Source organism: Tachypleus tridentatus, chromosome 13, assembly GCF_004210375.1.
Source record: "Tachypleus tridentatus isolate NWPU-2018 chromosome 13, ASM421037v1, whole genome shotgun sequence".
Classification (NCBI taxonomy): Eukaryota; Metazoa; Arthropoda; class Merostomata; order Xiphosura; family Limulidae; genus Tachypleus; species Tachypleus tridentatus.
In genome coordinates, this window is record NC_134837.1 from 83,555,320 (window position 1) to 83,577,187 (window position 21,868).

The window sequence follows — 21,868 nt, forward strand, 5'->3', positions numbered from 1 at the left end:
AAATATTGTATGGTCAGTTAAAGACAGGGAGCGTGAAATGAGGGTCCAAAGGAGTACGTGGAAGAGGCTTATATTAACATGAAAATAACTTTTGGTTTTGATATTTTAATGAAGTAAGAAATTAATGCACTTTCAGTGCGAGTTTGCACACGAACGCACACTTTTGAGGGGAGGGATGCTAGGACCACAAAATGCTGGGAACCATTGATTTAAGGCATTCTCCTGTCATTAAAGCTTTTTCTACCTTTTAATTGGCCGTTTTGCATCCTTTGTACTATAGTTTATATGTTTTGTTAAGTTTTTCGGTTGTAATACTGCAATATTTTAAGTATTTATAAATATTATTAACTATGAAAACTGGGACACTCCTTACATTGCATACTTATTCACCAGTCATGTTTGAATCTTTATAGTAGATCTGATAAAGTAGTTAAAACTCCACAAGAAGACTGCTTGTTCACTTCAAACCTACTGACGCTGCTGCTGTCGTCTCGTCTCTGACTTTGAACTGCAGACAAGAGGGAAGACAACTGGTATCTACCCCCCAAAGCTACAATTTTACTAACGAATATTGAGATTGATTGTCACGTTATAACGCCCTCGCGACTGAAAGAGCAGACATGTTCGGCACGTGGTTTCGATCTCACGGCCTTTTAGATTGCGAACCGAATACCCTAACCAATTAAAATGAGGAGGAGAGTTGTTTGTGTTTTAAAGCAATGAAACACTACAGGCTATCTACACTGTGCTTACCGCGAGTATTTCATGTCATAAGCTTGCTACTGAGCCACAGAAGGAGAAGAAACATAGCTATGTTACAAAAGCTTGTTGCCAGGATATTTAACACCTTCTATAAATAACCTGTACACAGTGTTACAATAAAGTAGCTTTTCTGTGGCTCGTATATTGTTCAATCGGACTGGTAAAGAAAGGGAATTTTTAAATTTTAACCATTATGCATATTTTATTTATTCTTAATGGGGTATCATTTAAACTTGTAACAAATACACACACACACACACACACACACGTACATATAATCTCACGAAACACGTGAGTGTCGGAATATAAAATTATTATTATTTTTTAAATATCGGAACTAGAATAATCTTTGGATATCATTTTTATCTGTTTTAGAATTTTACTGTATCTAGTTTGTGGCTGCGGAATGACCCTATGGTAGGGTTATGCTGACTGAAGACTCACTTCTAACAGTCGGGTTTTGACAATCGCGGTGGGCACAACACAGATGACCCCTCGTGCAACTGTGCTCAACAACAAACCAACATATAAGCAATGCTGACAAACATCCCTCTGGTCGGTAGTTTAAAAAACAACAACAACAATTATAGTGTTTTACTGTGGTAGAAGGTTTTAATCTTTCATTCATTTCTTTGTTATTTTCGTTCTTTTGATGGGTCTGGTCTTACTGTATTAGCGCTTGTCAAAATTATAATTTTTGACAAATGTCTATATGCACTAGTGGTGATATTGTGTGTTCTATGTTGTATTAGCATTACATAGCCCTCGATGCTTCCCGATGGATGACAGGGAATCCCAAACAAAGAAAGATTTCATTAAAAATACGGTGTGTCTATTTCAACATTACAACTACAAAAACACGTTGAATAATAAGTATTGAATATTACGAACCGTTATTTATCCTTGATTGATCACCAATGAACAGACTTTTATATACCCTGAAGATTTGACAGTCATATTATTTATGAAGTTAAATTTTGCCATTGGTTTTTGTTAGTTTTTTTTTACTTATTTAATTCTTTTGATATCATTCTAACTCGCTAGTTTTGAGAAACGTGGTTTTCTTTCTGCATGATAACTGCTAGTAATTTCTTCTGGTACGTCATTTTGTTGTCAAACACTATTTGTAATAATATAAGTCAGATACAGCGATGAAATATTATTCATATCCTAGAATAATTTATATTGTATTCTGCACTTTATTCAGAAAATTGAACTGCCTTATTATAAATTGTAAAATGTCAATTTTTTTTTCTTTTAGTAGCAACGAAACATTACCAGTTTGGTTCTGTGCGAGCGGTTAATTTAAATAAACGACTTATTATTAATTACTTTTTAAGACTTTCGAATTTTTTCCCTCATGAATTTGTTTTTAGCCTGACGTATGATATTGTTCTGAAAGTATAAAATTCCTGATGTTTAATACATTAATTTAGACTAATTATTTATATAGAAATAGGACCACACTAAAGTTGACAATTTCTTTTAAAAAAGTGGAAATATATATATCTTTAGTAGTTTGTTTCTTGAATTAAATCCAAATAATTGCTATGTAATAATTGTTTATTCAGGAATCAGGAAAAGTAATAGAGTGTGTTTTTGTTAGCATTTTAAAAGTGTACAGTATTTTGTTCTTTTAATAATTTCAAAATACTTGGTGATGATAAAAAAAATTGTCAGCATATATTTCTTAAATGTGAACAAAACTGTTGTTAATCCTTTCAGTACTATATTCTTTCTTTGGAATTAGTGAAATTGTATAGTTATATTTGAGTATACTTCTTAAAGGCTGTCTTATTCAGGCACGTGACTCTTTGAAAATCCAATCAGTTGATAATTATTGCGTTAAAAGATGCGTTATTGTAAACGTACGAATATTTAGTTATTTTCAAGCAATTATATTCTCGTGTTGCAATTGACAAAAATCTGTAAACTAGAAAACAAAATGAATGTTTCAGATAAACCTCATACTCTTAGGAGAGTTGATTTATGTAATTTGTTGAGTACAACGGATTCTAGTTTCTGAGTTTGCTCAACATTTGACCTGCTGATACTGATATATCTCTTTCAAACAATGGTTCTTACCATCACACATTATTTTTTTCAGAACTGACAATCAGTCAACCCCAAGAAAGAAAGAACGCCAAAGTTCAGGTACAGTAATGATTTATTTAAACATATTTTAAATATGTGTGTGTCTGTTTATTTGTTGGCACATTTAATCTGGACTGAACCTTAACATGACACATGGGGTAGACTTCCAGGTCAAAGTTCAAGCACAGTCGCCTCTAATGGCCAGAGACATGGTTACCAGCCAGCATTCAATACATTCACCAGCTACACAACTACTGTCAACAGTATTACGGGATGTACTCTCTAAGCAGAAAGTACAGAACATGATAAGCGACATAGTACGGGCTCGAGCTTAGGATTCTCCATTTTGCGTCTTCTCATACTAATTAGCCAACGCTTTTTATTATTTATCCCTTTCTTTAATACTTATTAAGTAAAGTTAAATTTAAACAGTCATCACTTTTTAATATGCCCGGCATGGCCAGGTGGTTAAGGCACTCGACAGTTAAGCACGAGTAAGCTAGTGTGCATCGTGGTAGAAACCCGGTTTCCTCTATAAACTTTGACATTACATTTGGCCCGGCATGGCCAAACGTGTTAAGGCGTGCGACTCGTAATCCGAGGATCGCGGGTTCAAATCCTCGTCACACCAAACATGCTCACCCTTTCAGTCGTGGGTGACTGAATTTATAACGTGACGGTCAATACCACTACTTATTGGTAAAATAGTAGCCCAAGATTTGGCGGTGATGACCTAGTACATTGCTAGCACAAATAGTCCTGTTATAGCAGTGCTTGAAATTCAGAAGAAACAAAAAAAGGACCTCTAAACTTTAGCTCAACAGTCCAGCACGTGAAATCTAAGCTGTGTTCAAACACACGATTCAAGTCCTACATTCTGGTGCTGTGAATCCCCAAACTTTCCGCTGCCCTATCTGAGGATAGAGATTATGAAAAAAATTAATTAGCTCACTTTTAAGTTTCTGATAATGATGTGGTTCACTGTTATTTGTGCATCATATGCGTTTATTTACCCCACGTAAGAAATCTATGAAAGCTGCTGATGCTGGTTATCTTTCTTTTATTGTTCTATTATTGTTATTATCTCATAATTTGGCTATTTTATCCATAAGGTTTAGTAAAACAACTTTGTGTTTGTCTTTTGCTCTTCGTGTTACATCTAATTCTCACGTGTAATTAATAATGTAAAAGGAAAGAAGGAAATGTCTTTTCTACTTTTAATTAGTATGACGTAATGAGTCAGAACAAATGTTGACGTAATCGACATTTCATCCAGTAGAAAGGTTAGGTTTGTTTTGTTACTTAACTTCGACCTCCATGCAGTATGAATGGTTTCATTGTATATAAAAGCACATAAAAAGCTCTACAGGAAGGCAGCGTTACAGTGATGTCAGCCAAGTTAACAAATAAGACATTCTACACTTCCGTACATAATGTTACACGGACTCAGTCAGCTGAATAAGTATGCATCTTTTAATGTAAGAGAAAAGATGATGCATCTTACAGAACTTGTTTTTCGTTACTGACATAGATGATGAATCATAAAAGATAACAGTTCTTTTAACGTCATGACTAAGGAATAATTATTCTACATAACATACATTTGTTAAAGTTGAATAAGTGTTTAAATAGTGTAAAATGACATGTGTTTATAATGATAAGAAATTCCTGTGGATGGTTTTGGTTTAGATTTGAGATCTTCTTCAGATCGGAGCCCCATAGAAAGAGATTTATCCAAGAACTGTCAGGCCTAGCATGACCAAGTGGTTAGGGAACTGAACTCGCAGTCTAAGTGTCGCGAGTTCGAATCCTCGTTCCGCCAAGCATGTTCGCCATTTCAGCCATATTGCGTCATATTGTGATGTTCAATCCCACCATTCATTGGTAAAAGAATAGCCCAAGAGTTGACCGTAGGTGGTGATGACTAGTTGCTTTCCCTGTAGTCTTTCTCCGTTAAATTAGGGATGGCTTGAGCAAATAGCCTTTGTGTAGCTTTGTGCGAAATTCAAAACAAACAAACCAACAACTGTCCACAGCTAGTTTTTTTCCACACACCTGCTTGATAGGTGCCTACGTTTTTTGTTTTGTTTCTGTGCCAAAGTGAATCTTTAAATTTATATCCACGTGGTTAAGCCCAAAAGTGATACATCATACAATAGAAGGTTCACATGATACAATGAATGTGATACATCATCCACGTGACTACTCCCCAAGAATGATACATCATGCCATATATGTGACCACGCGGCTGTGGCCAAAGATGACACATTGTACAGTAGATCTGATCGCATGGCTAATACCAAGAATGATGTACCATAAGGTACATATTATCACGTGGCTGTGGCCAAATATGACACATTGTACAATAGATTTGATCGCATGGCTAGCGCCAAGAATGATACATCACACAAAACATCTGTCAACGTAGCCTACAAGTAAGGTTATAATGATTAATATGGTCGTATATTTTCTTATAAGTTGTTGAATCACAGCCTTTAGACTTTGTTACGGTAATTCAAAACCTTGCTTATAGCCCTAGCTGTGTATTACACGCCCACGCAAAGGAGAAGGTTGTTCTTGGGTCACAGCCAGGAAAAACGTCAGCTTGGGTGTCTTTACGAAGGGAGATAGCGACAAGCAAACAGACAAGCAGGCAGATGGACGAGCGTGACACGGTCAAATTTATTTTCAACATGACTGTTTGCCGAGTGTGCGCAAAAAAAAAAAAAAAGTGTCAGGTTTATATAATATGTTATGGTAATATCTAAAAATCGAGCAAATTTTAATATTTACCACGACATCTACCGTATGATGTTTTCCAAACAGGTCTGATAAATGTCGCCATACTCACAGCCCTCATATTTTTTTTTTTTTTAATCTGTACCCCCTGATTATTGTTATTAAAATATTTTGACCAGCATATTCACTAAAGTTTTAAGAATAAAAACCCAGGAAATCGTAACTTTGAATTCTAGGGCTAACAAATACCACTGTTTGTATATTTATTGTGTGTTGTAAAAATGTTATGACTAACTAATATCAAATCCGTTTCTGAAATACAAAAACCTCTCTATCGTAAGTGTAATTCTGTCTCTGATAAAGAAAGAAAATTCCTAGCACTTCAGTTTCATAACGTTAACTTGTATCTTGCAACAGAAAGAGACATTTTTTTTTACCTTGGAACCTTTTTGTCATCTTACTTATTTAATGCAGGGTACATCAAAATTAAGTTAGTTTATCTGGAACAGCACGTGCTGCTGCACCTGTAGGACGCAGATGTCAGTAAAAGTTTCACATATATATCCTTTGGTGTAGATGCTAGCTACCTCTGAATATTGTGAGATACCTGCAGTAACTCTTTTTCTTTCCTGAGTGCTCCGCTGATACAGCGGTAAGTCTGAAGATTTACAACGCTAAAATCAGGGGTTCGATTCCCCTCAGTGGACTCAGCAGATAGACTGATGTGGCTTTGCTATAAGAAAACACACATACACACCTTTGTTTTATATATAATTATTTTTATTTCATTATCTTAATGGAGATATCCTAGCTCTTTTTACGGACTTCGTCGATACTGCAGAGCTACGCGTTATAAAGAGTAAAAGTATCTTATTGTTGTATTTCGTCGATAACAGAAGAACAATAATACTGTTTTGGGAATAATAAAAATATTTATTTTTGTGCTTACGAAGAGCTTTAAAAATGTAGGTAGTTAATGTTTCATAGGTTTGGAAATATGGTAAAATAAATACTTAATAGTTTTATTATAAGTCAGAGGGCTGATGGTTTTGGCCTGAGAGGAGTCAATTTTCTGGTTTTTTTTTTTGTTTTTGCTGTTGTTGTTTTTGAAGAAAGAGATTGAAAAGGGAATAGAAAATGTATGCCAGTATCATGGTATCGTATGAGAAAAAGGTAATTAAAAGGAAAAATATGTATTATGTTAGAGAAATAATACTTTTTAATTGAGAAGGTTTTCGCATGAGAGAAAGTTTTTTAAAAGCAGGTATTATATGAAATCATGTATTTTTGAAAAGGGTGATAATTCTTTAAAAGTGAAGAGCACGAGGAACAGTCCTTTGAGAGGAAAAGTATAGTACGCTAATAAATGAAGGGTGATTTAAGATGTATGGGTTAGAATGATGTCAAAAAATAGCTCAAATTATATGGTAAGGGTTATTTAAAAGGAGAGTGGTAGAGTTTACAAAGTAGAGTTCTTTAAAATAGGTACATCAAGTGTGAGTAAGAGTTCTTAAAAAAGAAACGATTAAAATATATGGATGAGAATGCTTTAATAATAGAAAATTTAAAATATGTGGTAAGAGTTCTTTAAGACTAGGAAATATAGGTGCTTTAGGAAGATTAATTTTGGCGAATTTACCGTAATTTTATATGGATTGTTTGTTTTTGAATTTCGCGCAAAGCTAAGTTACTGTCTCGTCGTTAGTAGAGTGGGTAGACTAAGTTACTGTCTCGTCGTTAATTGGGTAGACTAGTTACTGTAATAGAGTGTGTCTGTCGTGAATTGTTTAAGTTACTGTCTCGTGAATAAAGTGGGTATACTAATTTAGCAGTGTATTGTTTGTTTGTTTGTTTTTTGAATTTCACACAAAGCTACTCTTGGGCTATCTGTGCTAGCCGTCCCTAATTTAGCAGTGTAAGACTAGAGGGAAGGCAGCTAGTCATCACTACCCACCGCCAACTCTTGGGCTACTCTTTTACCAACGAATAGTGTGATTGACCGTAACATAATAACGCATCCACGGCTGAAAGGGCGAGCATGTTTGGTGCGACAGGGATTTGAACCCACGACTCTCAGATTACGAGTCGAAGTGTTTTTCTGAAAGCAAATCCTCGGTATTTATCTGATTTACAAAGATCATTATCTTACAGTAATTCTTACCACAAAAATACATAATATTAATATTTGTATAGCTTTTACTATTGTAACTGTTAAATATTTAGGAATTATTTTAGATCGAAAATTAAATTGGCAATTTCATATTAATTCTTTAGTTAATAAATTAAAATATAGTTCTATGCTAATTTTTGAACTTAGTCATTGTGCTCCTTATCATATTTTGTTAAGTGTATATTATGCTCTCTTTCAATCTTTCTTACAATATTGTATTTCAATTTGGGGTGGCACATATAAGACTTTTTTAATTCCTATTCACAAGTTGCAAAAAAGTGTTTTCTCTCTTATTTTTACTCATAGGCTTGATACCGATTTCAGTAAATTTAACTCCCCTCTTTCATATGATAAACTTTATTTATATTTTTTAGCTTTATCTACATTGCATGTTTCTTTTAATAGGCCTTTTAAAGTCACTTCATATTTTACACGACTTCAATCTTTTTTTCCAATTAATGTACCCACACCACGTAAAACAGTTACACTTCATCAATATCTTTATTTGGCACCTCGTATTCATAATTTTATTCCTTATAGTATAAGATCTTCTATTAATCGTGTTAATCAAAAGAAATACTTAAAACAATGGATCTTAAATACTGATGATAATATTCTGGGAACTTTATATTGATTTTGTAAGTTTTGATTTTACTTTATTATGTGTTTAACCATCACAGGACGAATTAACTCTTTGTTGATGGTTTTATATTGATATTTGATTTTTTGTGTCTAATTTATTGCTTAATAAATTTATTATTATTATTATTAGATGTAAAATTGGCAAGAGATGTCGTTTCGGATAGTTGTGTACACTGTTTTTGCAATGTTTCAGCAATATCCAATGTTTTATGTTTCAGCAATATCCAAACTCTACTGCATCCATTCCCATGATGTTAATGCTTACTTATGATTTTTTTTGTTAAATCCAGCGTGGTTTTGAAATTCTCTCCCCTCTAACTACCATTTGCGTTTTCCTTGAAGTTGTATGCTAAGCTTTGTTACGGAATTACCACACTCAACAAAAATTATGGTTGATACAACAGTATGACCAAATCTTCATCTGGTAGTAGAACATTAAGTTGTTTTCTAAATAACTTGTTGCAAAGTATATCTTATTATAGATTAAGAATAAAAGTTTCATTCATCATTGAGTTTGTTTTTATCTTCTGTAGTTTCTGGTTCTCTTCAATGCCTGAGCATAAATATGAAAAAGAATCATAATATACGAGTGCATAAGTGAAATTTCTTGATTTAGACATTAAGTTTAAAGGAAAAAATACTCAATTAAGCTTTATGTATTTTTATCCTCGGTTTTCTGAGTGTTTATAAGCTATCATATCAGTTAGTTTTCATGTTTTTTGATGCTTTAAGTATTTAGAACTTATCAACTAAGTTTTCAAGGCAAGGCGCTTTGAGCTTTTGGGTCATATGCTTTGAGTATTTAGAAACGTAGCTAAGTTTTCTTAGCAAGACATTTAGAGTGGTTAGACGTTATTAGCTCAGTTGTTGTTTTTTAATGTTCTTATCATTTAGAATTTAGCTGGGTTTTCTTGGCAAGATGCATTGAGTGCTTAAAAGTTATAAAGTGAGGTTTTCTTGAGTAAAATGTTTTAAGTTTTAAAAAATGATCAGCTGGAATTTTTGGTAATATGTTTTGATTCTATAGAACGATTATATAGAAATTATCATCCGGGTGTTTTGAGTAAGACTCTTTCAGCGTTGAAGAATTAGCAAAAATGGTTTGCACCTGAAAAGATTGTTACTGGGGGAATGGCGGGTTCCCTATACTATTCTAATGATTGTGTGTGTGTGTGTTTTCTTACAGCAAAGCCACATCGGGCTATCTGCTGAGCTCACCGAGGGTAATCGAACCCCTGATTTTAGGATGTAAATCCGTAGACTTACCGTTGTACTAACGGGGGGCTATTCTAATGATCCATATCAAACTTCGAAGACAATTTTTTAAGCTCCTCGGGGAGTAACATTGATGAGGTGGTGGCAATCGGATGTGATCCTTCCTCAGTTTTCGGATCAGACAACCTTGTGTCACCTCCGTGGGGTCCTATTTGTTCCTCACACAATTTATATTGACCTCTAACAAATTTTGAAACCATTATTAAAGGCGCCCTCTAGAACGATATAGGATGGGAAGGCAACATTTAGATCTGTCTTCTGACGTTTTACCTCTACGCTGAACGAGTACTTCGTTTAATATTCTGTATTAATTCGGGGTATGTTCGAATTTGCTAGTTTGTTTGTCCAGTGACCCCTCCCACGGTTTTGGAGCTATTTCTATACATATGTGAAATTTTACTTGTTTTTTTAAATAAGGAATTGTCACTAATTACTGAGTGACTGTTGTTTTTATTCCTGTCGTTCATTTAGACGTTGAACACACGTGTTATTTAAATAACTCGTTCACCTCAACATTCATACGTGAGACGGTTACTGATGGAGTTACAATAAAGTGACTCAAATTATTATTTAGATTTGTCTGTGACTAAGCTGACACTTAAAAGTTGATATTGAAGCCTGAAACTTTTATTGTTTTAGATCACACATCATATTCACCTCAATACATCAAGTTGGAAGATTTTTCATCAGTTTTTATGACATCTATATTTCGTCCTGTGAAAGTCAAAATGTGTTTTATAACAATTAATTTTGTGCGCCATTTATCACCCACTCTGATAAAGTTATTTCATTTTCGTAATGCTTTAAGTCTATATAACAATGAAACAGTAACTGCTACAAACAAAATGTCGAACCCCTTTTACTACTGATCATAATTCTGTCTTAATTCTTCAAACGCTTATGAACACATTTGGAATGACACCAGTCTTGGCACAGTCTGCCGAGTGGCTTACGTAGACATTACAACCTATCATTTGTTTCAGCCATTGTTTACATTATCATACTGTATAAAATACGAGCCTACATCTACATTGGCGTGTTGCACACGTTTTTACTTGTGGACCAGCTGGCGAGTCAACCTTTTCGAACACTTGTACAGATATAAAGAGAAAAATACTAATTACATTTACTATTATTATTCGTTCACTGCGAGACGCACGTTTTTGTGTGTGTGTGTGCGCCTAGACTTTTAAATTATGTCGTTCTCAACTACTTCCATCCATACAGAAAAATACTGTTTCTTTCTTTTCAGCTTTTGGTTGTCTTGAAAGATATAGGCTTATCTGTTCCCGAAATCGTTGTAGTACGTTCCTGTTGTGTGATATATTTTTTATTTACAACACTGGATCTTGGATTGGTCATTGTATTTTTTTTTACAATACAATGACAATATTTACACTTTACTAGGTGTTTTAGACATGTGTGTGTATAAGTGGTAAATATGCTTTTCAGAACCTATGCCTGTCGCTTTCTGTTGATGTACATTATTTCGTGAATGCTAATTAGTTTATATTAGAATGATGTTTTCGGAATGCCAGTTTTTAACGTCATATAAGAATGATCTGTCTGGACTTTCAGTTTTTAACATTATCTTAGAATGAACTGTTTGAGTTGCCAGTTTTCAAGCATGATATTAGAATGACCTGTCCAGACTTCCAGTTTTTAAACGTCATATTGAAATGACCTGTCCGGACTTTCAATTTTAAACATCATATTAAAATGACTTGTCTAGATAGCCAGTTTTTTAAGCGTCGAATTAATGATGCTAGTTAAAAAGAAAGAAAAATATAAGAAAGACTGTTCCAAACGCAACACCCTGTTTCTAGAGCATAATAATAATAAAAAAGGCCTTTATGTTTTGATCATCTGTAGATATAAAGTGGTAAAACGAAATTAGCATGTTAAAACGTTAGGAGGGTTTCTTTAGAACGTTTATGAAAAGACGATTATTCTTATTTAATCTTCTTTGCTCTGAGAAACCTGCATGTGTACACGTATTGTCAGTTAGGTGTATTTGAACCTTGTGTAAACAAATCGAACGACGAAAAAACTCTTTACGGTCTCACATTTAAATCTAGATGTTGCTCAATTTGAGAGGAACGTGGATTGAAATACGCTGCGTTTATTTATTTAACTTAGTGTTATTTAATGTTCAACGATTTGATGTTTATTCCTTATAAAGCTCTTTAAAAGGTGTCTGATTAATCCTAATTTTATCAATTTGAGTGTCAGCCTAATGCAAAACAAACTTGTGACAAGTATCCTTAGCCATAAAAAACATAGAGAGGAAAAGTAATTGTACGTTAAACAAGCACAGCATTTTGAAGTGTCTCGTTCATTAATATTCTTTCTCGTGATTAATATATATTTAAAAGTAACACAAACATGTCAAAAAAAAAGTTTGGACAGAAAGAAAACCTTTACTGAACGAACATTTCTAAAATTTTCTTTTCTAATAAGCAGAGTAAGGCATAAAACGTTTCAAGTTTATGGTATCCATACAAAACCATTAAACTTGCTTTTAACAGCAAAAGTAGGAAAATTCCTGGAACAACACATCTTGGTTGTTTCTCAATTACTGGTAAACGCTAGGGAAAATAATGTAGTCGTTTCTGTGTTTGTAAAAATATGCTTTCAGGATATTTTTATCGATCAGTATTACTTAGTTTCAAAAGTTTTGCTAATCAAGATCTTTAGTATTTTGTTTGTTTGTTTTGAATTTCGCGCAAAGCTACTCGAGGGCTATCTGCGCTAGCCTTCCCTAATTTTGCAGTGTAAGACTAGAGGGAAGGCACCTAGTCATTACTACCCACCGCCACCACTTGGGCTACTCTTTTACCAACGAACAGTGGGATTTACCGTCACCTTATAACGCACCACGGCTGAAAGGGCGAGCATGTTTGGTGCGACGGGGATTCGAACCCGCAAGCCTTGGATTACGAGTTGAACGCCTTAATCCACCTGGCCATGCCGGGACTAGATCTTTAGTAATTATTATAGTATTTTTGGAACCCTATATGACATAGTTACAATTATTTCTTCTGCACATTCCAAACCTTCAACCCATAAAACTTGCTATAAACCATTAATATTTCGCCCTAACTTTTCTTAAAGCCAATTAGCAACTCAGAAAAATTGCAATAAGATAGGCACACTGAACTGATTGTACGTGTAAAAGTAAGTCAGTGAAATAAATGAATGCTAGAACATAATGTCTACTGAAAAAACAACCAGTATCAGACCATAAAAGCGTGTAAATGTATGACAGTTGTTATATATGGTAATACAGACTTGTCTCTAAATAGACACATTTTACCATAACAAAGTCTTCAAGGGTCATAAACAAATTCATTTTGAAGATAAAAAAGTTCCTTTTATGAATTCTTTAAAACAAAACAGAATTTTTCGAGAACAAAGTTTAACGTGCAGCTCGTTATTAATCGTGTATTGAACAATGGGCATTAAGTTCTGTTGTTACTGACGTAAATTGTGATGAGTTAACAAAAGTTTGGTAAATTATTTTTTTAGTTATTTGCATAAGCCATTTTGTATGAGGTTAACCAATGCACTTGATATATAAAACACGCACAACTCAAAGCTATTTGTTAATTGTTTCTGACCCCTACAGACTCGGCAAATACAAGTAGAACGGCAGTTGCACGAGGTTCAAGTGAACGTTGCCAAGAAACTGGAGGAAGCTGAGCAGCAAGTCGGAGAACTACAAAGTGGTGAGTACAGCCGACCATTTCCGGTACGGAAGTAATTACAGTGTAGTCTCTACAACGGAGTTGTTTCACTTTGATATTATTGTTTCTAAAGGTGGAGCGTAAATAAACCATAGATCAGCAGTTCTTTACTTTTAGCTTTTAAATGGGTAGCTGTATCTGCTTCATAAATAGTGTAAAATGTTTACAGTGTTCTTGCCGGATGGTTCAAAGTAAACTTGATAGGATCCCCTTTAAAGTAAAAACATAAATAAACCTAAAAACATAATATTTTTAATAGTTAAACCACAAAATGCGTTAACCTCTATGGCGTTGAATTTAGTCTACTAAACTCTAAAATATAATGAACTGTTTTAATAGTATTTTCTCGTAAAAAGAACGTCGCTTATGGGAGTGGCTTGCAGTAAGGAACTACCATTTTCTTGGTGAAAGAATTTCCAAGATCTCTGTCATAATCTTTGAATTACTATTTTTAATAAGTTTCCTATTTAAAATCAGGAAAAAGGTTTAATATTTATTGCAAAATGTTAAGATGAGCCCTTATTATAATGTTGTAACGACCATTTCTGCATTATTCTCACTGTATTCCCAGTGATCTCGTGCACTCGATGGCGTTGTTAGATTTTTGGAATTTTTTTCTTCTTCTAATTTTCAACCACCACATTTATTAACGAAGTAAGAATTTGGATGATTTAAATACGTGGCGAGTAAAATATTCTAGAAATTCACTCGGTGATGAAAGAATTAATTGAAATTTTCCCATCTCTTTTTTTTTTTTTCTTAACGAAACCTTACATTATTATATGAAATTTGATTGTTGATGCGAAGCGATTAATGTTTCGTTGACTAATCTTCTCGCCTCTTTTACTAGGCTTGAGCTCAACATTTCCACTTGAATAACCCCTATCATCGTATCTTTTTAACCAAAAATAGTTTCTTTATTGCCATTAATAACCAACAAGGCTTCACTTGCCCAACTTCTAATGGTTCTTCTTTCGTTTTCTAATTTTTGTCATTTCACATTATGTGTATGCAAAATTTTAAAACTTTGGGCTGATACCAGCTTCTATGATACTTAGCTTAAATTTTCCAGCCAATAAATGTTTCTCTGGTTACGTGCAAAACCTACATCAATTACGTAAACTCCCTTAAAACAGTTCTTATATAGAACCGTTATTATTAATACTATGTGCAAAAATGTCGTCCAAGAAAAAAATAAAAACGCCCTCCAATTGCCCAGTCGAAAATGAAACGTTCATACCCCTGATGGCACAGCTCAGATAACCTATTATGTAACTTTGTGCTTAACTACAAACAAACAAACCTGAAAAAAGAAGTACAGGGGATCTGTAATAAAGGCTATTCATGTAATATACAAAATGTGTCACCTGTGTTTCATTCGCACATTTTTAATTGTTTATTTGAAAATTACTCAAATATAAATTTTTGTAGCGAAAGACAGTTTCGAACTTTCACAAGACTCAAACGAATTGAAATGGATGTGATTTTCCGCAAATTTTTAATTTTTTTTGTCCGGATTTCAGTTTTAGATCAGGCTAGAAAGAATTTATTATTAGTAATTTTTGTATTATTCTGTTGAGTAGTAAACGAAACACACACACACACACACAAAAGTTCTTCGACTTGAATCTAAAAGTGGGTTTTAAAGTATCTCTTAACTTATATATTTGAAGTCAGTTGATCTAGGTCTATAAAAACACGGAGTCTAATGTTCACTTTAATCTAACACTTATACATGTATGTTGTTGGTTTATTGGCCTGACTAGAGAAATGTGTAAAGGTCTTGAAGTTATGATTTGTAAATTTCGAAACATTACACACTTTATGCAGAATAAGGAAACATTATTGCAACAGATGTAAAACAGACAATAACAGTTTATATGTCATATTACAATAAAGTTTATTAGTCTGCTTCATACACGAAAAATTATGGTAGCGTAGGTAAGTCAACGATTTGACTGTTTGCGCTTTCAATATTCGAATGAAAACTGAAATTCAAATTGAACATTACTTTGTCTAGTAATGCAAAGACAGGTGACGCTACAGTCATTAAAGTTCACTTTATGTTTTTCCTCATTTCTTACTCTAATATTGTTTTGTAAAAATCGTGATGTGGACTTCCCGTGATGTAGAAAAATATTTTCTACAATAGCTTCTAATGAATGGTTACAGTGGATTTAGGTACGATTTATGTGTATATATATATATATGCACACAGATTTACTTACACTTTTTCCGTATTTCTTCCCGTTTCAAAAGTCTTTCAGTAGGTTAGCAGTAAGTTACAATGCTATAAACAAGAGTTCAAGCTTCCCGTTGTACAGAATGCAGTTAGTTCATCGTGTAGCTTGCGCAAAGAAAAGAAGAGCATCTTTGTTTTTAAAAGTCAAGAAAGATCGTCTTCAAACTTTACACAACTTTGCACATTAGTGACTCATGTCCTCAATCATTATTTCATTTTTCATTGTAATATATTATCCAAACTGCAGATGAAATTGGCATGTACATATGGTGTTACAGAACTATTAAACAACTTCCACAGAAGACCGTTATTCAGGATTTATTAATCGTTTTCTTTCTCGTGAACAATAATCCCAAGAACCCCATATGAATGAAAAATTTGACCTTCAGTAATATTGTTTGTTCCAACTATTATGTTAACATTATGATTATATTACTTTTTGTATTTGATAAATTGATACGACCAAACTCATTTATACAGTACTAAACGTTATTTTAACTTACATATAAGTTATTGAAAACCCTTTGGTTACACAGCTACAGATTTTATGAGCTTTTTTTTTTCTTTTCTATTATAACTGATTTTGTAATGTAATATGTTTACTTGAGAACAAAACTACACAAAAGCCTATCTGCGCTTTACTTGCTGCGGGGATCTACCCCCGAATTTCAGCGTTATAAACTTCGAAACTTACTATTGAGTCACCAGAGGACTATAATGCAGTTAAAATGATAAAAGAGTAACGCTGCTATCAGTTAACGACTCAGTAGTCTTAGCAAGAAATTATTAGTAATGAGAAAAACAAGTAAACGAAAGACGCCGTTAAAATGAATGGTATTATACTATTCAAGTCGGGACTTCATCTTTACACAACGATTTTGCTCAGCTCGATGTTTACTGGTGGAAAGTGGGATTTCCTGAAGCCAATCAAAAGCAGCTATGAGTTACGTAGGCTCATGAAGACCTTGAGACAAGAATATTTTGACTCTCCACCTACACATTAGTACAACACTATTAAATGTACATAAATAAAAATTACCCAAAATCATAATATATATTAAAAAAAACGTGTTTCCGTTAATTTCGTTTGATATCACGGCGGGACGTGGGGGAGTTGTTGGTACGTATGGGCCACAAAAATAACTGCAAACAGCCGTTTCACGAACAGGAACTGTGCATCAGGTCAGAACTCCTGAATGAAATGCTGAGACTGTCCCTGTCATATGTGCACCATGTTAACAAAAGAAGTGGTTCAACATGACAAGATGGCTAAGGCACTCAACTCGTAATCCGAGGGTCGCAGGTTCGAATCTCTGTCATACAAAACATGCTCGCCCTTTCAGCCGTGGGGACGTTATAATATGACGGTCAGTCCCACTATTCGTTGGTAAAAGAGTAGCTCAAGATTTGGTGGTGGGTGATAATGACCAACACGCTCAGAATTTTAAATGTTGATGATAAGTGCTAATTTCAGATACTTTAAACCTAGAATTACATGAATCTCATAGGAGGAGCTTTGATTACGTTGTTGGTATATGAATTTGTTGGTTACAGGATGCCCAGTAATAAACGGTTTACAAGGTGCAACGTTATTGTACTTAGTCCCAATATCCCCTTCCAATAGCATTGCGGAATATCTTCGGACTTACAACGCTAGAAAACGGATTTTGATGCCCGTGATAGGTAGAGCACAGATAGCCTATTTTGTACGTCTGTGCTTAATTTCGCACACACACACATAGTCCCTGTTGATTACCGCTGAGGCGCCATCTGTATTTTACATATAAAATGAATAATTTCGAATATTCGAATATTTTTTAGTCAGTTCTTCATATTCGAGTATTGCAAAAAGCAAGAACATAAAATTATCCAATTTGATACAATATGTAAGTTTCACATTAGTGAAAGATATAAAAATAAGTCTGTGATGTGAGTGTTACTACTGTGAACTACACAAGTTTAGTTCAAGGTACTTACTGACATCGCGCACGTCTAAAGTTTTCGTTAGTTAATTTAGAATTAAGCACAAAGCTACACAATGGGCTGTCTATGCTCTATTCACCACGGGTATCGAAACTCGGTGTTTAGCAGATACACCGCTGTGTTACGGAACCAGAAAGTTAATATTAATCTTGACACATTTTAGAAAACCTCACTCAACTTTATAACCTATTGAAGTTACAGGAGTAAACAAAATTTGTCATTTTAATTTCACTAATGCATTAACCACATTTTTTTATAACTTAATGAGGGCTCAAGAATATTTCTCTGTGAATATTTCAAAATACCACGAAAACAATGATGCTATTGGAGTAATGAGGCCATCTAAACATCTAGTATGTGTTTATATTCAAATTATATGCTAATAATCAATCGATTTTATTGAAATCAAAAATTAATATTGTTTATGATGATATTTGATCGATATTTATTTGCTTCCATTTGTTTGTTTTCTTCTTAAAAGCCTTGGAACTGGCCAAGTCCGAGTTCTTACATTTGAAGTCCAAATACGATGACAACCCTAACTCTAGGTAAGTCTTTTAGATGGACTTTGTAGAAAATGTACTTATACCAACACATCTGGAGTTTGTATGCGAAACATTGTAAATTGATTAAACATAGAGGATGAATTAAGGGAGTAAGAGGCATCAGTTCCCCTTCTTCCTAAACCTATGCCTGGTTGGAGCAGGTTAACACCAGGAAGTAATTTTCAGGTTCACTACAACATTTAACCACATACATTTTAAGAACTGCTCCTTTTGAAGGCTATAAATGACACATTTTCTAAAGACCATACCACTTAATATCACCTTGTATAATTACATGTATATTTTGCTTCTTCCTTCTTTGATGAATATCTTGCTTTCCCATTTCCGAATTTTGTCCATGGGAATAAATATTCTTGTTAAAAGCTGACTATTGTGTTTGCAAGTGATTGCAAAATAATCTAAATATAATTCTTTGTAATAAGTTAGGATTTATTCTAGATTGTTCAGCGACAAATAGACAAAATAAATGACACTGAATTACATACAGCGGAGTAATTATTGAGTATACATGTGTGCTAAGCTTTAAAAACTACTTTCTTGAGAAGTTCTTCTACTGCACAGTTATAGGATTGGGAGAAAAATCACAAGTATACGAAACGAAATGAGAGGTAACTTATTTTAAAAAAAACTTTTGATGAACATCTAAGGGGTTGTGCTTTTAAGATCTGTGTTAGAAAAGATTTTTATTTATTTCTGTTATTATTATTAAATAAGTAGGAGTTAACAGTTTGATGAACACTTAAAAAAGAACACAATTGCTTTTAATGTTTTTCTTTCTTGCGGGTCAACACGTGTTTTGAAGATCCTTCAACCATTATTTTCTTTTTCTGAGACCGATGACAAATACAAAAATAACTAAAGTTTCTGCTCTACTTTCCTGTCTTATGTCTTGCCAACAAGTGACACAGCGGTATGTCTGCAGACTTACAACGCTAGAAGCTGCGCTTCGATACCCGTGATTAACAGAGCACAGATAGCCCTTTGTGCAGCTTTGTGTTTAACTACAGCCAAACAACCATACAAATCTCATGTCATATATATGTCAAGTCTTGCTTCCGTCTGTAGTCTTATCCCTTATGTGTATGTCACATGTTTGATCCAGCCTTACATCTCGCGTATATGTCATGTTTTTGCTTCAACCTTACAACTTATGTATATGTTACATGTTTGATCCAATGTTACATCTTACGTCTATGTCACAAGTTTGATCCAACCTCAGATCTTGCGTCTGTCACATGTTTGACCCAGCCTTACATCTCACGTGTATATCACACGTTTGATCTAATCTTGCATCTTACATGTACGTCACATGTGTGATCTAACCTTGCTTCTTATGTGTGTGACACATTTGTGATCTAACCTTGCGTCTTACGTGTTTATTGTGTTTTTGCTCCAACTTTATATCTTATATAAATCACGTTTTTGTCTTATTATTTGTGCATAATTGACCAACTTGATCCAAATTCTGGATGCGTTCATTTGAAACCCAAGTGAAAATCTGTACAGACTGTAAATACGTATTTATACTACAAGGGATTAGCATAAATCGATACCGAGAGGACATTGTTTTACTTAGGTAGACGGTAGGATGAATGGATCAATAAGTGAACCGACATGAAAGGTTCAACAACGTATGAGTGATAACGAAATCTGTATTTAGTAAAAGCACAATACGCTATTCAGGCAGCATATGTATATAAGTGCCAGGTAGAGAAGTGAACATACATCTACATGTGTGTGGCATTAATCTGATGGGAATTACTTTTATTCCGGTTTATTTGGGAGTCCAATCAGAACTGTCTGTTGTTAACTGATCCGTAACTTCATGTAGAAAGGGGGTGTATGTATGTGTGTGTGAGGTGGGGGGAAGGCTCCATTCCCTTTGTCGGATCCTATAAACAGAAAACACCAGCGCTGACTGAGTAAGTGGGTAATCAAGCGCGTCCTCGGCAAGGTTAATATTAATTTATCTTATACACACGTTTTGGAACTGGTTAGATTCTGTCTGTTCTGGACACTTTCTGGCAGCACATTTATATTTTGTTCATTCAAAGAATAAAGCTATATAAAAAACAATGTGAAATCATATCCCAAGTGCCTGGCTTTGGTTATAAATGCGACACTGAGGTGAAAACCGAAAGTGGTGTTTTGTTTTGCAAATATGCCCACACCTTAGATATTAACAGAATGGCAATTGTAATTCAGTGTCAATGGAAAAGCTTAAAAATGAGAGAAAAAGAGAGAGCCGTTACTATTACATACAGCAGAGTTATTATGAGATGTAGGTGTTTGTTAAGTTTCAAAATTACTTGTTGAGAAGTAGGACTGAGAGATAAGTCACCAGCGTGCAAAACAAAATGAGAAGAAACTTATAAAAACCGTTTGTTTTTTGAGCATCTGAAAGGTTATGGTGTAGAGATCTGTACCGTAAAGAATTTTATCAGAACACACTATGTATAAAACATGTGACGGTCGTTGTCTCATGACCTGACTGTTTTATTGAAAATTATATATATATGCATATATATGGGATGTGTGTGTATGCGCGCGTGTGTGCGTTTTATTGTCGTTGAATCGAGGATAAATTTTATCAAGGCCATAGTAATTTGGTTCTGAATTTCACAATAAACGTCTTCGATGTATATCATTCAATGAGAATACATATACTAACTTTTATAACACTTAACAGATAGCTAGTTTAATAGGTTGGTGGATCGAGAGACAGATTATGAAATGTAATTATTAACTTTTATGGTATTTTATATACAGGATGCTTGATATTTCTTACTTTGGTTCTTTTAAAACTTTATGTTAATATAATTTCCAAACAGCCTACAAACAGAAAAAATAAAATAAAACAGTAAGTAAATAGCGCTAATCCATTGCTATGTTTGCCTTATCTCAGCCAACCTAATGTGCCTTAGTTTTAGACGAAAGCCCTCATCGGGAATGAATATGGCAGATTTAATGTGGTTGACTACTTATGTCTATGTAAATAATAAATGCTTTCTGTTTTCAGATCGGACACGATGGAAGTCTTCTTAAATGATTTGGAACGAGCCAATCAGGTAAGAAGACTGAGCTGTAAAAGAATATTATCTACTTCTCAACTTAAAGACTGTATTACAGTTATATGTACGTGTGTGTGTTTAAATGAAATTATTTACTTTTGCTATGGAATTTACAAAATGTATTAACAAACATAAACCATATCATTTGTGAGTCATTATTAGACTGAATTTCAACCTATAACCAACACTACATTTCCTTTAAAAAAAACAAAAACGTATCCTAAACAGTTGTGTTCGATCCCTTAATCCTACGGCCCATTAATTAGTTATTCATTAAACTCTGCTCTTGGCAAATGCACATATTAGTTATATATGTAAAAATATAATCTGTGTAGATTTTCTGAGGTGGGAGATAATTTAAAATGCATTTGTGGTATTGAAATGGGTATGTATATATGATTCATATTAGTTTGTTATGACCAAAAACAAACCGAAACAAAGTTAACTTAAAAAAATTCAAAACGCTACACTAATTGAAATGATCCCAGGGTATAAGTGATAATGTTTATTTAATTCTATCTGTATTAATTTTCTCTAAAAACATATTATCATGTATACATGTGTGTGCGCGTGTGTGT

At 33.9% G+C, this 21,868-nt stretch overlaps 1 protein-coding gene across 15 annotated transcripts in view; it reads left to right on the forward strand.

Moving 5' to 3' along the window:
- The window catches only part of LOC143239480 (homeobox protein cut-like), a 383,408-nt gene that overhangs the window by 328,332 nt on the left and 33,208 nt on the right, over positions 1-21,868 (forward strand). For 14 of the 15 annotated variants that reach the window (XM_076480566.1, XM_076480567.1, XM_076480568.1 and 11 more), the window contains 4 exons: positions 2,870-2,916; positions 13,311-13,410; positions 18,135-18,201; positions 21,239-21,287. In XM_076480566.1, the coding sequence (XP_076336681.1) occupies positions 2,870-2,916; positions 13,311-13,410; positions 18,135-18,201; positions 21,239-21,287 (263 nt within the window). The remainder of the gene's footprint in view (positions 1-2,869; positions 2,917-13,310; positions 13,411-18,134; positions 18,202-21,238; positions 21,288-21,868) is intronic. The other variant, XM_076480580.1, reaches the window with a different exon arrangement.